This window comes from Oncorhynchus gorbuscha, linkage group LG06, assembly GCF_021184085.1.
Source record: "Oncorhynchus gorbuscha isolate QuinsamMale2020 ecotype Even-year linkage group LG06, OgorEven_v1.0, whole genome shotgun sequence".
NCBI lineage: Eukaryota > Metazoa > Chordata > Actinopteri > Salmoniformes > Salmonidae > Oncorhynchus > Oncorhynchus gorbuscha.
Genome location: NC_060178.1, coordinates 3,000,724 through 3,014,609, shown reverse-complemented (window position 1 = coordinate 3,014,609; position 13,886 = coordinate 3,000,724). Strand labels below are relative to the sequence as shown.

Below are 13,886 nucleotides of genomic sequence, written 5' to 3'. Positions count from 1 at the left end.
TACACCAGGCTACACCAGGCGACACCAGGCTACAGCAGCTACACCAGTCTAAACCAGGCTACACCAGGCTACAGCAGCTACACCAGATACACCAGGCTACAGCAGCTACACCAGCTATACTAGTCTACAGCTGCAACACCAGTCTACAGCTGCAACACCAGTCTACAGCAGCAACACCAGTCTACACCAGGCTACACCAGTCTACAGCTGCAACACCAGTCTACAGCAGCAACACCAGTCTACAGCAGCAACACCAGTCTACATCAGGCTACACCAGGCTAGAGCAGCTACACCAGGCTACACCAGGGTACACCAGTTTACACAAGGCTACACCAGTCTACACCAGGATACACCAGTCTACACCAGGCTACACCAGTCTACACCAGGCTACACAAGTCTACACCAGGCTACACCAGGCTACAGCAGCTACACCAGTCTATACCAGGCTACACCAGGCTACACCAGTCTATACCAGTCTACACCAGGCTACACCAGTCTACACCAGGCTACACCAGTCTACACCAGGTTACACCAGTCTACACCAGGCTACACAAGTCTACACCAGGCTACACCAGTCTACACCAGGTTACACCAGTCTACACCAGGCTACACAAGTCTACACCAGGCTACACCAGTCTACACCAGTTTACACCAGGTTACACCAGTCTACAGCAGCTACATCAGGTTAAACCAGGCTACACCAGGCTACACCAGTCTACACCAGTCTACACCAGGCTACAGCAGCTACAACTGGCATTTCGCTACACTTGCATTAACATCTGCTAACCATGTGTATGTGACAAATAAAATTTGATTTGGCTACACCAGTCTACACCAGTCTACACCAGGCTACAGCAGCTACAACTGAATACACCAGGCTACACCAGTCTACACCAGGCTACACCAGGTTACACCAGGCTACACCAGGTTACAGCAGCTACACCAGGCTACACCAGGTTACACCAGGTTACACCAGGCTACACCAGGTTACAGCAGCTACACCAGGCTACACCAGTCTACACCAGGCTACACCAGGTTACACCAGTCTACACCAGTCTACACCAGGTTACACCAGTCTACACCAGTTTACACCAGGCTACAGCAGCTACATCAGGTTAAACCAGGCTACACCAGGTTAAACCTGGCTACACCAGGCTACACCAGGCTACACCAGGTTAAACCAGGCTACACCAGTCTACACCAGTCTACACCAGGCTACACCAGTCTATACCAGGCTACACCAGTCTACACCAGGCTACACCAGTCTATACCAGGCTACACCAGGGTACACCAGTCTACACCAGGCTACACCAGGTTACAGCAGCTACACCAGGTTACACCAGTCTACACCAGGCTACACCAGTCTACACCAGGCTACACCAGGTTACAGCAGCTACACCAGGTTACACCAGTCTACACCAGTCTACACCAGTCTACACCAGGCTACACCAGTCTACACCAGTCTACTCCAGGCTACAGCTGCTACACCAGTCTACACCAGTCTACACCAGGCTACACCAGTCTACACCAGTCTACACCAGGCTACAGCAGCTACACCAGTCTACACCAGTCTACACCAGTCTACACCAGGTTACACCAGGCTACAGCTGCTACACCAGTCTACACCAGTTTACACCAGTCTACACCAGTCTACACCAGGCTACAGCAGCTACACCAGTCTACAGCAGTCTACACCAGTCTACACCAGGCTACACCAGTCTACACCAGTCTACTCCAGGCTACAGCTGCTACACCAGTCTACACCAGTCTACACCAGGCTACACCAGTCTACACCAGGCTACAGCAGCTACACCAGTCTACACCAGTCTACACCAGTCTACACCAGTCTACACCAGGTTACACCAGGCTACAGCTGCTACACCAGTCTACACCAGTCTACACCAGTTTACACCAGTCTACACCAGTCTACACCGGTCTACACCAGTCTACACCAGGCTACAGCAGCTACACCAGTCTACAGCAGGCTACACCAGACTACATCAGTCTACACCAGGTTACACCAGGCTACAGCTGCTACACCAGTCTACACCAGTCTACACCAGTCTACACCAGTCTACAGCTGCTACACCAGTCTACACCAGTCTACACCAGGCTACAGCTGCTACACCAGTCTACACCAGGTTACACCAGGCTACAGCTGCTACACCAGTCTACACCAGTCTACACCAGTCTACAGCTGCTACACCAGTCTACACCAGTCTACACCAGGCTACAGCTACTACACCAGTCTACACCAGTCTACACCAGTCTACACCAGTCTACAGCTGCTACACCAGTCTACACCAGGTTACACCAGGCTACAGCTGCTACACCAGTCTACTCTGGTGGAGTTTTCACATTATAACCCCACCATTGGACGGGCGTAACCTTGTGATAAAATAGCACAGCTGGAATAGGAAAATAAATCATTCATTTTTAGATGAATTTGCATGTGTCTGTGTGTGTGTGTGTGTGTGTGTGTGTGTGTGTGTGTGTGTGTGTGTGTGTGTGTGTGTGTGTGTGTGTGTGTGTGTGTGTGTGTGTGTGTGTGTGTGTGTGTGTGTGTGTGTGTGTGTGTGTGTGTGTGTGTGTGTGTGTGTGTGTATGTTGCTCAGCTCTAATTGGGCGGTGGGACCTCTAGCCCTCCTCTGAAGAGACTTGACACTCTCCCTCTCCTCTCCCCCTCCTCTCCCTCTCATCTCGCTCTCCTCTCATCCTCCTCTCCCTCTCATCTCCCTCTCCTCTCCCCCTCCTCTCTCTTTCCTCTCCCTCTCCTCTCCTCCTCCTCTCCTCTCCTCTCCTCCTCCTCTCCCCCTCCTCTCCTCCCTTGCCAGCCTGTCGAAGGGTCTGTGTCTGTGATCTGGCTCAAAGAGGTTCTCTCTGTATTTATTGGCTGACAGAAAGGCACCCTATTCCATTCATAGTCCCTAGGGGCCCTGGTCAGACACCCTATTCCATTCATAGTCCCTAGGGGCCCTGGTCAGACACCCTATTCCATTCATAGTGCCTAGGGGCCCTGGTCAGACACCCTATTCCCTCCATGGGCCCTGGTCAGACACCCTATTCCATTCATAGTCCCTAGGGGCCCTGGTCAGACACTCTATTCCATTCATAGTCCCTAGGGGCCCTGGTCAGACACCCTATCCCATTCATAGTCCCTAGGGGCCCTGGTCAGACACCCTATTCCCTCCATAGTCCCTAGGGGCCCTGGTCAGACACCCTATTCCATTCATAGTCCCTAGGGGCCCTGGTCAGACACCCTATTCCATTCATAGTCCCGAGGGGCCCTGGTCAGACACCCTATTCCATTCATAGTCCCTATTTTTTTTCACCTTTATTTAAGCAGGTAGTATAGTTGAGAACAAGTTCTCATTTACAACTGGCCAAGATAAAGCAAAGCAGTGCGACACATACAACAACACAGAGTTACACATGGAGCAAAACAAACATACAGTCAATAAAACAGTAGAAAAGTCTATATACAGTGTGTGCAAATGAGGTAGGATAAGGGAGGTAAGGAAATAAATAGGTCATGGTGGTAAAATAATTACAATATAGCAATTAAACACCAGAATGGTAGATGTGCAGAAGATGAATGTGCAAGTGGAGATACTGGGGTGCAAAGAAGCTACACTAAATAAATACATTATGCGCATGAGATAGATTGGATGGGCTATTTACAGATGAGCTATGTACAGGTGCAGAGATCTGTGAGCTGCTCTGACAGCTGGTGCTTAAAGCTAGTGAGGGAGGTAAGAGTCTCCAGCTTTAGTGATTTTTTGCAGTTCGTTCCAGTCATTGGCAGCAGAGAACTGGATGGAGAGGCGGCCAAAGGAAGAATTGGCTTTGGGGGTGACTAGAGACATATACCTGCTGGAGCGCGTGCTACGGGTGGGTGCTGCTATGGTGACCAGCGAGCTGAGATAAGGCGGGGCTTTACCTAGCAGGGTCTTGTAGATGACATGGAGCCAGTGGGTTTAGCGACGAGTATGAAGCAAGGGCCAGTCAACGAGAGCGTACAGGCCGCAGTAATAGATTACATCCAATTTACTGAGTAAAGTGTTGGAGGCTATTTTGTAAATTACATTGTAGAAGTCAAGGATCGGTAGGATAGTCAGTTTTACAAGGGTATGTTTGGCAGCATGAGTGAAGACTGCTTTGTTGTGAAATAGGAAGCCAATTCTTTATTTAATTTAATGATTGGAGATGTTTAATGTGAGTCTGGAAGGAGAGTTTACAGTCTAACCAGACACCTGGGCAGTGATCGGTTGAAGAGCATTTAGTTTTACTTGCATTTAAGAGCAGTTAAATCAATTCAAATCAAATCTAATTTTATTTGTCACATACACATGGTTAGCAGATGTTAATGCGAGTGTAGCGAAATGCTTTTGCTTCTAGTTCCGACAATGCAGTGATAACCAACAAGTAATCTAACTAACAATTCCACAACTACTGTCTTATACACAATGTAAGGGGATAAAGAATATGTACATAAAGATATATGAATGAGTGATGGTACAGAGCAGCATAGGCAAGATACAGTAGATGGTATCGAGTACAGTATATACATATGAGATGAGTATGTAAACAAAGTGGCATAGTTAAAGTAGCTAGTGATACATGTATTACATAAGCATGTAGTAGATGATATAGAGTACAGTATATACGTATGCATATGAGATGAATAATGTAGGGTATGTAAACATTATATTAGGTAGCATTGTTTAAAGTGGCTAGTGATATATTTGACATCATTTCCCATCAATTCCCATTATTAAAGTGGCTGGAGTTGAGTCAGTGTCAGTGTGTTGGCAGCAGCCACTCAATGTTACTGGTGGCTGTTTAACAGTCTGATGGCCTTGAGATAGAAGCTGTTTTTCAGTCTCTCGGTCCCAGCTTTGATGCACCTGTACTGACCTCGCCTTCTGGATGATAGCGGGGTGAACAGGCAGTGGTTCGGGTGGTTGATGTCCTTGATGATCTTTATGGCCTTCCTGTAACATCGGGTGGTGTAGGTGTCCTGGAGGGCAGGTAGTTTGCCCCCGGTGATGCGTTGTGCAGACCTCACTACCCTCTGGAGAGCCTTACGGTTGTGGGCGGAGCAGTTGCCGTACCAGGCGATGATACAGCCCGCCAGGATGCTCTCGATTGTGCATCTGTAGAAGTTTGTGAGTGCTTTTGGTGACAAGCCGAATTTCTTCAGCCTCCTGAGGTTGAAGAGGCGCTGCTGCGCCTTCTTCACGATGCTGTCTGTGTGAGTGGACCAATTCAGTTTGTCTGTGATGTGTATGCCGAGGAACTTAAAACTTACTACCCCTCCATTACTGTTCCATCGATGTGGATAGGGGGGTGTTCCCTCTGCTGTTTCCTGAAGTCCACAATCATCTCCTTAGTTTTGTTGACGTTGAGTGTGAGGTTATTTTCCTGACATCATACTCCGAGGGCCCTCACCTCCTCCCTGTAGGCCGTCTCGTCATTGTTGGTAATCAAGCCTACCACTGTTGTGTCGTCTGCAAACTTGATGATTGAGTTGGAGGCGTGCGTGGCCACGCAGTCGTGGGTGAACAGGGAGTACAGGAGAGGGCTCAGAACGCACCCTTGTGGGTCCCAGTGTTGAGGATCAGCGGGGTGGAGATGTTGTTGCCTACCCTCACCACCTGGGGGCGGCCCGTCAGGAAGTCCAGTACTCAGTTGCACAGGGTGGGGTCGAGACCCAGGGTCTCGAGCTTGATGACGAGCTTGGAGGGTACTATGGTGTTGAATGCCGAGCTGTAGTCGATGAACAGCATTCTCACATAGGTATTCTTCTTGTCCAGATGGGTTAGGGCAGCGTGCAGTGTGATTGAGATTGCATCGTCTGTGGACCTATTTGGGCGGTAAGCAAATTGGAGTGGGTCTAGGGTGTCAGGTAGGGTGGAGGTGATATGGTCCTTGACTAGTCTCTCAAAGCACTTCATGATGACGGAAGTGAGTGCTACGGGGCGGTAGTCGTTTAGCTCAGTTACCTTAGCTTTCTTGGGAACAGGAACAATGGTGGCCCTCTTGAAGCATGTGGGAACAGCAGACTGGTATAGGGATTGATTGAATATGTCCGTAAACACACCGGCCAGCTGGTCTGCGCATGCTCTGAGTGCACGGCTGGGGATGCCGTCTGGGTCTGCAGCCTTGCGAGGGTTAACACGTTTAAATGTTTTACTCACCTCGGCTGCAGTGAAGGAGAGTCCGCATGTTTTCGTTTCAGGCCGTGTCAGTGGCACTGTATTGTCCTCAAAGCGGGCAAAAAAGTTATTTAGTCTGCCTGGGAGCAAGACATCCTGGTCCGTGACTGGGCTGGTTTTCTTCTTGTAGTCCGTGATTGACTGTAGACCCTGCCACATACCTCTTGTGTCTGAGCCATTGAATTGAGATTCTACTTTGTCTCTATACTGACGCTTAGCTTGTTTGATAGCCTTGCGGAGGGAATAGCTGCACTGTTTGTATTCGGTCATGTTGCCAGACACCTTGCCCTGATTAAAAGCAGTGGTTCGCGCTTTCAGTTACACGCGAATGCTGCCATCAATCCACGGTTTCTGGTTAGGGAATGTTTTAATCGTTGCTATGGGAACGACATCTTCAACGCACGTTCTAATGAACTCGCACACCGAATCAGCGTATTCGTCAATGTTGTTATCTGACGCAATACGAAACATATCCCAGTCCACGTGATGGAAGCAGTCTTGGAGTGTGGAATGAGCTTGGTCGGACCAGCGTTGGACAGACCTCAGCGTGGGAGCTTCTTGTTTTAGTTTCTGTCTGTAGGCAGGGATCAGCAAAATGGAGTCATGGTCAGCTTTTCCGAAAGGAGGGTGGGGCAGGGCCTTATATGCGTCGCGGAAGTTAGAGTAACAATGATCCAAGGTTTTTCCGGCCCTGGTTGCGCAATCGATATGCTGATACAATTTAGGGAGTCTTGTTTTCAGATTAGCCTTGTTAAAATCCCCAGCTACAATGAATGCAGCCTCAGGATGTATGGATTCCAGTTTGCAAAGAGTCAAATAAAGTTCGTTCAGAGCCATCGATGTGTCTGCTTGTGGGGGAATATATACGGCTGTGATTATAATCGAAGAGAATTCTCTTGGTAGATAATGCGGTCGACCTTTGATTGTGAGGAATTCTAAATCAGTTGAACAGAAGGATTTGAGTTCCTGTATGTTTCTTTGATCACACCACGTCTCGTTATATAATAATATAATATATGCCATTTAGCAGACGCTTTTATCCAAAGCGACTTACAGTCATGCGTGCATACATTCTACGTATGGGTGGTCCCGGGGATCGAACCCACTACCCTGGCGTTAAAAGCGCCATGCTCTACCAACTGAGCTACACACCGCCCCTCTTCTTACCAGAAAGATGTTTGTTTCTGTCGGCGCGATGCGTGGAGAAACCCGCTGGCTGCACCGCCTCCGATAGCGTCTCTCCAGTGAGCCATGTTTCCGTGAAGCAAAGAACGTTACAGTCTCTGATGTCCCTCTGGAATGCTACCCTTGCTCGGATTTCATCAACCTTGATGTCAAGAGACTGGACATTGGCGAGAAGAATGCTAGGGAGTGGTGCACGATGTGCCCGTCTCTGGACCAGAAGACCGCCTCGTTTCCCTCTTTTACGGAGTCGTTTTTTTGGGTCGCCGCATGGGATCCATTCCGTTGTCCTGATTGAAAGGCAGAACACAGGATCCGCGTCGCGAAAATCATATTCTTGGTCGTACTGATGGTGAGTTGACGCTGATCTTATATTCAGTAGTTCTTCTCGACTGTATGTAATGAAACCTAAGATGACCTGGGGTACTAATGTAAGAAATAACACGTAAAAAAAACAAAAAACTGCATAGTTTCCTAGGAACGCGAAGCGAGGCGGCCATCTCTGTCGGCGCCGGAAGTAGTATAGGGGCCACAGAAGGAGAGTTGTATGGCATTGAAGCTCGTCTGGAGGTTAGTTAACACAGTGTCCAAAGAAGGGCCAGAAGTATACAGAATGGTGTCGTCTGCGTAGAGGTGGATCAGAGACTCACCGGCAGCAAGAGCGACATCATTGATGTATACAGAGAAGAGAGTCGGTCCAAGAATAGAACCCTGTGGCACCCCCATAGAGACCGCCAGAGGTCCGAACAACAGGCTCTCTGATTTGACACACTGAACTCTATCTGAGAAGTAGTTGGTGAACCAGGCGTGGCAGTCATTAGAGAAACCAAGGCTGTTGAGTCTGCCAATAAGATTGTTGTGATTGATGGAGTGGCCTTGGCCAGGTCGATGAATACAGCTGCACGGTAATGTCTCTTATCGATGGCGGTTATGATTTAATAACCAGAGTGGAAAGCCTTGGCCAGGCCGATGAATACAGCTGCACAGTAATGTCTCTTAACGATGGCGGTTATGATATCTTTTAGTACCTTGAGTGTAGCTGAGGTGCACCCATGACCAGCTCTGAAACCAGATTGCATAGCGGAGAAGGTACGGTGGGATTCTAAATGGTCAGTAATCTGTTTGTTAACTTGGGTTTCGAAGATTCTAGAAAGGCAGGGCAGGATAGATATTGGTCTGTAGCAGTTTGGGTCAAGAGTGTCTCCCCCTTTGAAGAGGGGGATGACCGCGGCAGCTTTCCAGTTTATGGGAATCTCAGACGATACGAAAGAGAGGTTGAACAGGCTAGTAACAGGGGTTGCAACAATTTCGGCAGATCATTTTAGAAAGAGAGGGTCCAGATTGTCTAACCCGGCTGATTTGTAGGGGTCCAGATTTTGCAGCTCTTTCAGAACATCGGCTATCTGGATTTGGGTGAAGGAGATGTGGGGGAGTTTTGGGCAAGTTGCTGTGGGGAGCGCAGGGCTATTGGCCGGGGTAGGAGTAGCCAGGTGGAAAGCATGGCCAGCCGTAGAAAAATGCTAATTGAAACTCTCAATTATAGTGGATTTATCAGTGGTGACAGTGTTTCCTAGTCTCAGAGCAGTGGGCAGCTGGGAGGAGGTGCTCTTATTCTCCATGGACTTGACAATGTCTAAGAACTTTTTTGATTGTGCTACAGGGCCCTGGTCAGACACCCTATTCCATTCATAGTCCCTAGGGGCCCTGATCAGACACCCTATTCCCTTCATAGTCCCTAGGGGCCCTGGTCAGACACCCTATTCCATTCATAGTCCCTAGGGGCCCTGGTCAAAAGCAGTGCACTATAAAGGGAATATGGTTTAATTTGAGATGCATGTTTTATTCTACCGGGGTCTAGTAGAAAGAACAGAACCTCAAACAGCCTCTGAATCAAGCCTCACTTTGAAGATCAGTCTGCATGTTCATGACTAACTTCCTCCCCCTTGCTCACCCTCCTGTCCTCACACCTCCTTCCCATCCCCCCTCCGCCCACCATCCCTTAGCCCTCTGACTCTCCAACAAAGGACTGTTTCTGACTAACTCACCTCTCCTCCACCACCACCTCTCCTCGCCCTTCTGCCTCCCCCTCAAAGGGACCCAGGTACTGTACTATATACTGTGTGAGGATCGTCCCCGGAGATTAGCTGTTCTTTAATTCAAAGTATTCTTCTTAATGGTCACAGAGCCCAGCTGCTCTGCTCTCTGTGTCTCTGAGGCTCTCTTCTCTGTCAAAGTACATCTCAAATGAGCTGTCTCTCTGGAACAGAGAGACTGCAGGAGCTTGAAAGGGTGATTTGTGGGTGTCTGTAGGGATGGGCATTTGATATTTTTCCACTGTTCAAGTACCCTCATGATTTTTTTTTTTTTTTTTGGGGGGGGGGTACTCAAGGACTCCAACGGTGGGGGGGAACTATTTTTAGAACACAAGGACCTCACTGGATACAGTGTGTTTATGCTTTACTGCTCTCTGTAGGATCGTCTCACACTGAGTAGAGGGTCAGAGGGTTCCTCTATTCATCTTCACGTGTGCCTTGTCTCTATGTTTACCACTTACCAGTCCAACGTTTGGACACACCTACTCAGTCAAGGGTTTTTTCTTTATTTATTTTTTGTAGAATAATAGTGAAGACATAAAAACAATTAAATAACACATATGGAATCATGCAGTAACCAAAAAAAGGGTTAAACAAATCAAGATATTTAATATTTGAGATTCTTCAAAGTAGCCACCAAAGCTTTGCCTTGATTACAGCTTTACAATGTTATTTTATAGTTTTGATGTCTTCACTATTATTCTACAATGTAGAAAATAGTAAAAATTAAGAAAAACTCTTGAATGAGTAGGTGTGTCCAAACTTTTGACTGGTAATGTATTTTGAATGGTTGTTTGCTGGTTTCTCCTGTAGTCTCCTGTGGTATTTTATTATGATCCCTACTCCCTACTCCCCAGCCCTACTCCCTACTCCCTAGCACTACTCCCTACCCCCTACCCCCTACTCCCTACCCTCTACTCCCTAGCCGTACCCCCTACTCCCCAGCCCTACTCCCTACTCCCCAGCCCTACTCCCTACTCCCCAGCCCTACTCCCTACCCTCTACTCCCCAGCCCTACTCCCTACTCCCCAGCCCTACTCCCTACCCTCTACTCCCCATCCCTACTCCCTACTCCACAGCCCTACTCCCTACTCCCCAGCCCTACTCCCTACTCTCCAGCCCTACTCCCTACTCCCCAGCCCTACTCTCTACTCCCTACTTCCTACTCCCTACTCCCCAGCCCTACTCCCTACTCCCTACTTCCTACTCCCTACTCCCCAGCCCTACTCCCTACTCCCTACTCCCTACTCCCTACTCCCTAGCCCTACTCCCTACTCCCTAGCCCTACTCCCTACTCCCTACTCCCCAGCCCTACTCCCTACTCCCTAGCCCTACTCCCTAGCCCTACTCCCTACTCCCTACTCCCCAGCCCTACTCCCTACTCCCTAGTCCTACTCCCTACTCCCTACTCCCCAGCCCTACTCCCTACTCCCTAACCCTACTCCCTACTCCCCAGCCCTACTCCCTACTCCCTACTCCCTAGCCCTACTCCCTACTCCCTACTCCCCAGCCCTACTCCCTAACTTCCTAGCCCTACTCCCTACTCCCTACTCCCCAGCCCGACTCCCTACTCCCTACTCCCTAGCCCTACTCCCTACTCCCTACTTCCCAGCCCTACTCCCTACTCCCCAGCCCTACTCCCTACTCCCTAGCCCTACTCCCTACTCCCCAGCCCTACTCCCTACTCCCCAGCCCTACTCCCTACTCCCTACTCCCTAGCCCTACTCCCTACTCCCTACTCCCCAGCCCTACTCCCTACTCCCTAGCCCTACTCCCTACTCCCTAGCCCTACTCCCTACTCCCAGCCCTACTCCCTACTCCCTAGCCCTACTCCCTACTCCCTACTCCCCAGCCCTACTCCCTACTCCCTAGCCCTACTCCCTACTCCCCAGCCCTACTCCCTACTCCCCAGCCCTACTCCCTACTCCCCAGCCCTACTCCCTAGCCCTACTCCCTACTCCCTACTTCCCAGCCCTACTCCCTACTCCCCAGCCCTACTCCCTACTCCCTAGCCCTACTCCCTACTCCCTACTCCCCAGCCCTACTCCCTACTCCCTAGCCCTACTCCCTACTCCCCAGCCCTACTCCCTACCTCCCTAGCCCTACTCCCTACTCCCCAGCCCTACTCCCTACTCCCTAGCCCTACTCCCTACTCCCTAGCCCTACTCCCTACTCCCTACTCCCTACTCCCCAGCCCTACTCCCTACTCCCTACTCCCCAGCCCTACTCCCTACTCCCTACTCCCTACTCCCTACTCCCTACTCCCCAGGGAGCTACAGAGTCCTTCTGTAGCTCAGTTGGTAGAGCATGGCGCTTGTAACGCCAGGGTGTGTGTGTGTGTGTGTGTGTGTGTGTGTGTGTGTGTGTGTGTGTGTGTGTGTGTGTGTGTGTGTGTGTGTGTGTGTGTGTGTGTGTGTGTGTGTGTGTGTGTGTGTGTGTCTACAGGTATCCGGTGTGACAGTGTGTGTCCTCAGGGGTTGTGGGGTCCAAACTGCTCCGTCACCTGCTCCTGTCAGAATAGAGGATCCTGCTCACCTGAGGACGGTACCTGTGTCTGTTCCCCGGGTTACAGAGGGACCTCCTGCAAGAGAGGTATGTACCCTGACCTCTAACCTTAACTAGCACCTGTGGCTTAATGGTTGTTTCTCATTGAGTATTATTACTTGTTCTGTTATTTTATTATTATTTTATACGCATGTGATGTTTGTTGATCATTGCTAGACAGCCATTTTCAGGTCTTGCCATAGATTTTCAAGGTGATTTAAATCAAAAGTGTAACTAATCAGCTGAGGAACATTCAATGTCATCTTGGTTTTAGGTTATTGTCCTGCTGAAAAATGAATTCATATCCCAGTTTCTGGTGGAAAGCAGACTGAACTAGGTTTTCCTCTAGGATTTTGCATGTGCTTAGTTCTGTCTAATTTATTTTTATAACAATATAAACTCCTTAGTCCTTGCCGATGACAAGCATACCCATAACATGATGCAGCCACCACCGTGCTTGAAAAATATGGAGAGTGGCACTGAGTAATGTGTTGTTGGATTTGCTCTAAATATAACACTTTGTATTTAGGACATAAAGTTAATTTGCTACGTTTGTTACGGTTTTAATTTAGTGCCTTATTGCAAACAGGAGGGACCTCACAAATCAAATCAAATCAAATTTATTTATATAGCCCTTCGTACATCAGCTGATATCTCAAAGTGCTGTACAGAAACCCAGCCTAAAACCCCAAACAGCAAACAATGCAGGTGTAAAAGCACGGTGGCTAGGAAAAACTCCCTAGAAAGGCCAAAACCTAGGAAGAAACCTAGAGAGGAACCGGGCTATGTGGGGTGGCCAGTCCTCTTCTGGCTGTGCCGGGTAGAGATTATAACAGAACATGACCAAGATGTTCAAATGTTCATAAATGACCAGCATGGTCAAATAATAATAAGGCAGAACAGTTGAAACTGGAGCAGCAGCACAGTCAGGTGGACTGGGGACAGCAAGGAGCCATCATGTCAGGTAGTCCTGGGGCACGGTCCTAGGGCTCAGGTCCTCCGAGAGAGAGAAAGAAAGAGAGAATTAGAGAGAGCATATGTGGGGTGGCCAGTCCTCTTCTGGCTGTGCCGGGTGGAGATTATAACAGAACGTGGCCAAGATGTTCAAATGTTCATAAATGACCAGCATGGTTGAATAATAGTAAGGCAGAACAGTTGAAACTGGAGCAGGAGCATGGCCAGGTGGACTGGGGACAGCAAGGAGTCCTCATGTCAGGTAGTCCTGGGACATGGTCCTAGGGCCCAGGCCAGTTGAAACTGGAGCAGCAGCATGGCCAGGTGGACTGGGGACAGCAAGGAGTCATCATGTCAGGTAGTCCTGGGGCATGGTCCTAGGGCTCAGGTCCTCCGAGAGAGAGAAAGAAAGAGAGAAGGAGAGAATTAGAGAACGCACACTTAGATTCACACAGGACACCTGAATAGGACAGGAGAAGTACTCCAGATAAACAAACTGACCCTAGCCCCCCGACACATAAACTACTGCAGCATAAATACTGGAGGCTGAGACAGGAAGGGTCAGGAGACACTGTGGCCCCATCCGAGGACACCCCCGGACAGGGCCAAACAGGAAGGATATAACCCCACCCACTTTGCCAAAGCACAGCCCCCACACCACTAGAGGGAAATCTTCAACCACCAACTTACCATCCTGAGACAAGGCCGAGTATAGCCCACAAAGATCTCCGACACGGTACAACCCAAGGGGGGACCCAGACAGGCCGACCACAACAGTGAATCAACCCACCCAGGTGACGCACCCCCCAGGGACGGCACGAGAGAGCCCCAGCAAGCCAGTGACTCAGCCCCCGTAACAGGGTTAGAGGCAAAGAATCCCAGTGAAAAGAGGGGA

The 13,886-nt window shown here is 49.5% G+C and overlaps 1 protein-coding gene across 1 annotated transcript in view; it reads left to right on the top strand.

Annotated features, from left to right (window-relative positions):
• Positions 1-13,886, top strand: part of megf11 (multiple EGF-like-domains 11) — a 555,378-nt gene that overhangs the window by 449,444 nt on the left and 92,048 nt on the right. Inside the window, 1 exon segment of the mRNA XM_046352068.1 lies at positions 11,939-12,085. Coding sequence (XP_046208024.1) covers positions 11,939-12,085 — 147 coding nt within the window.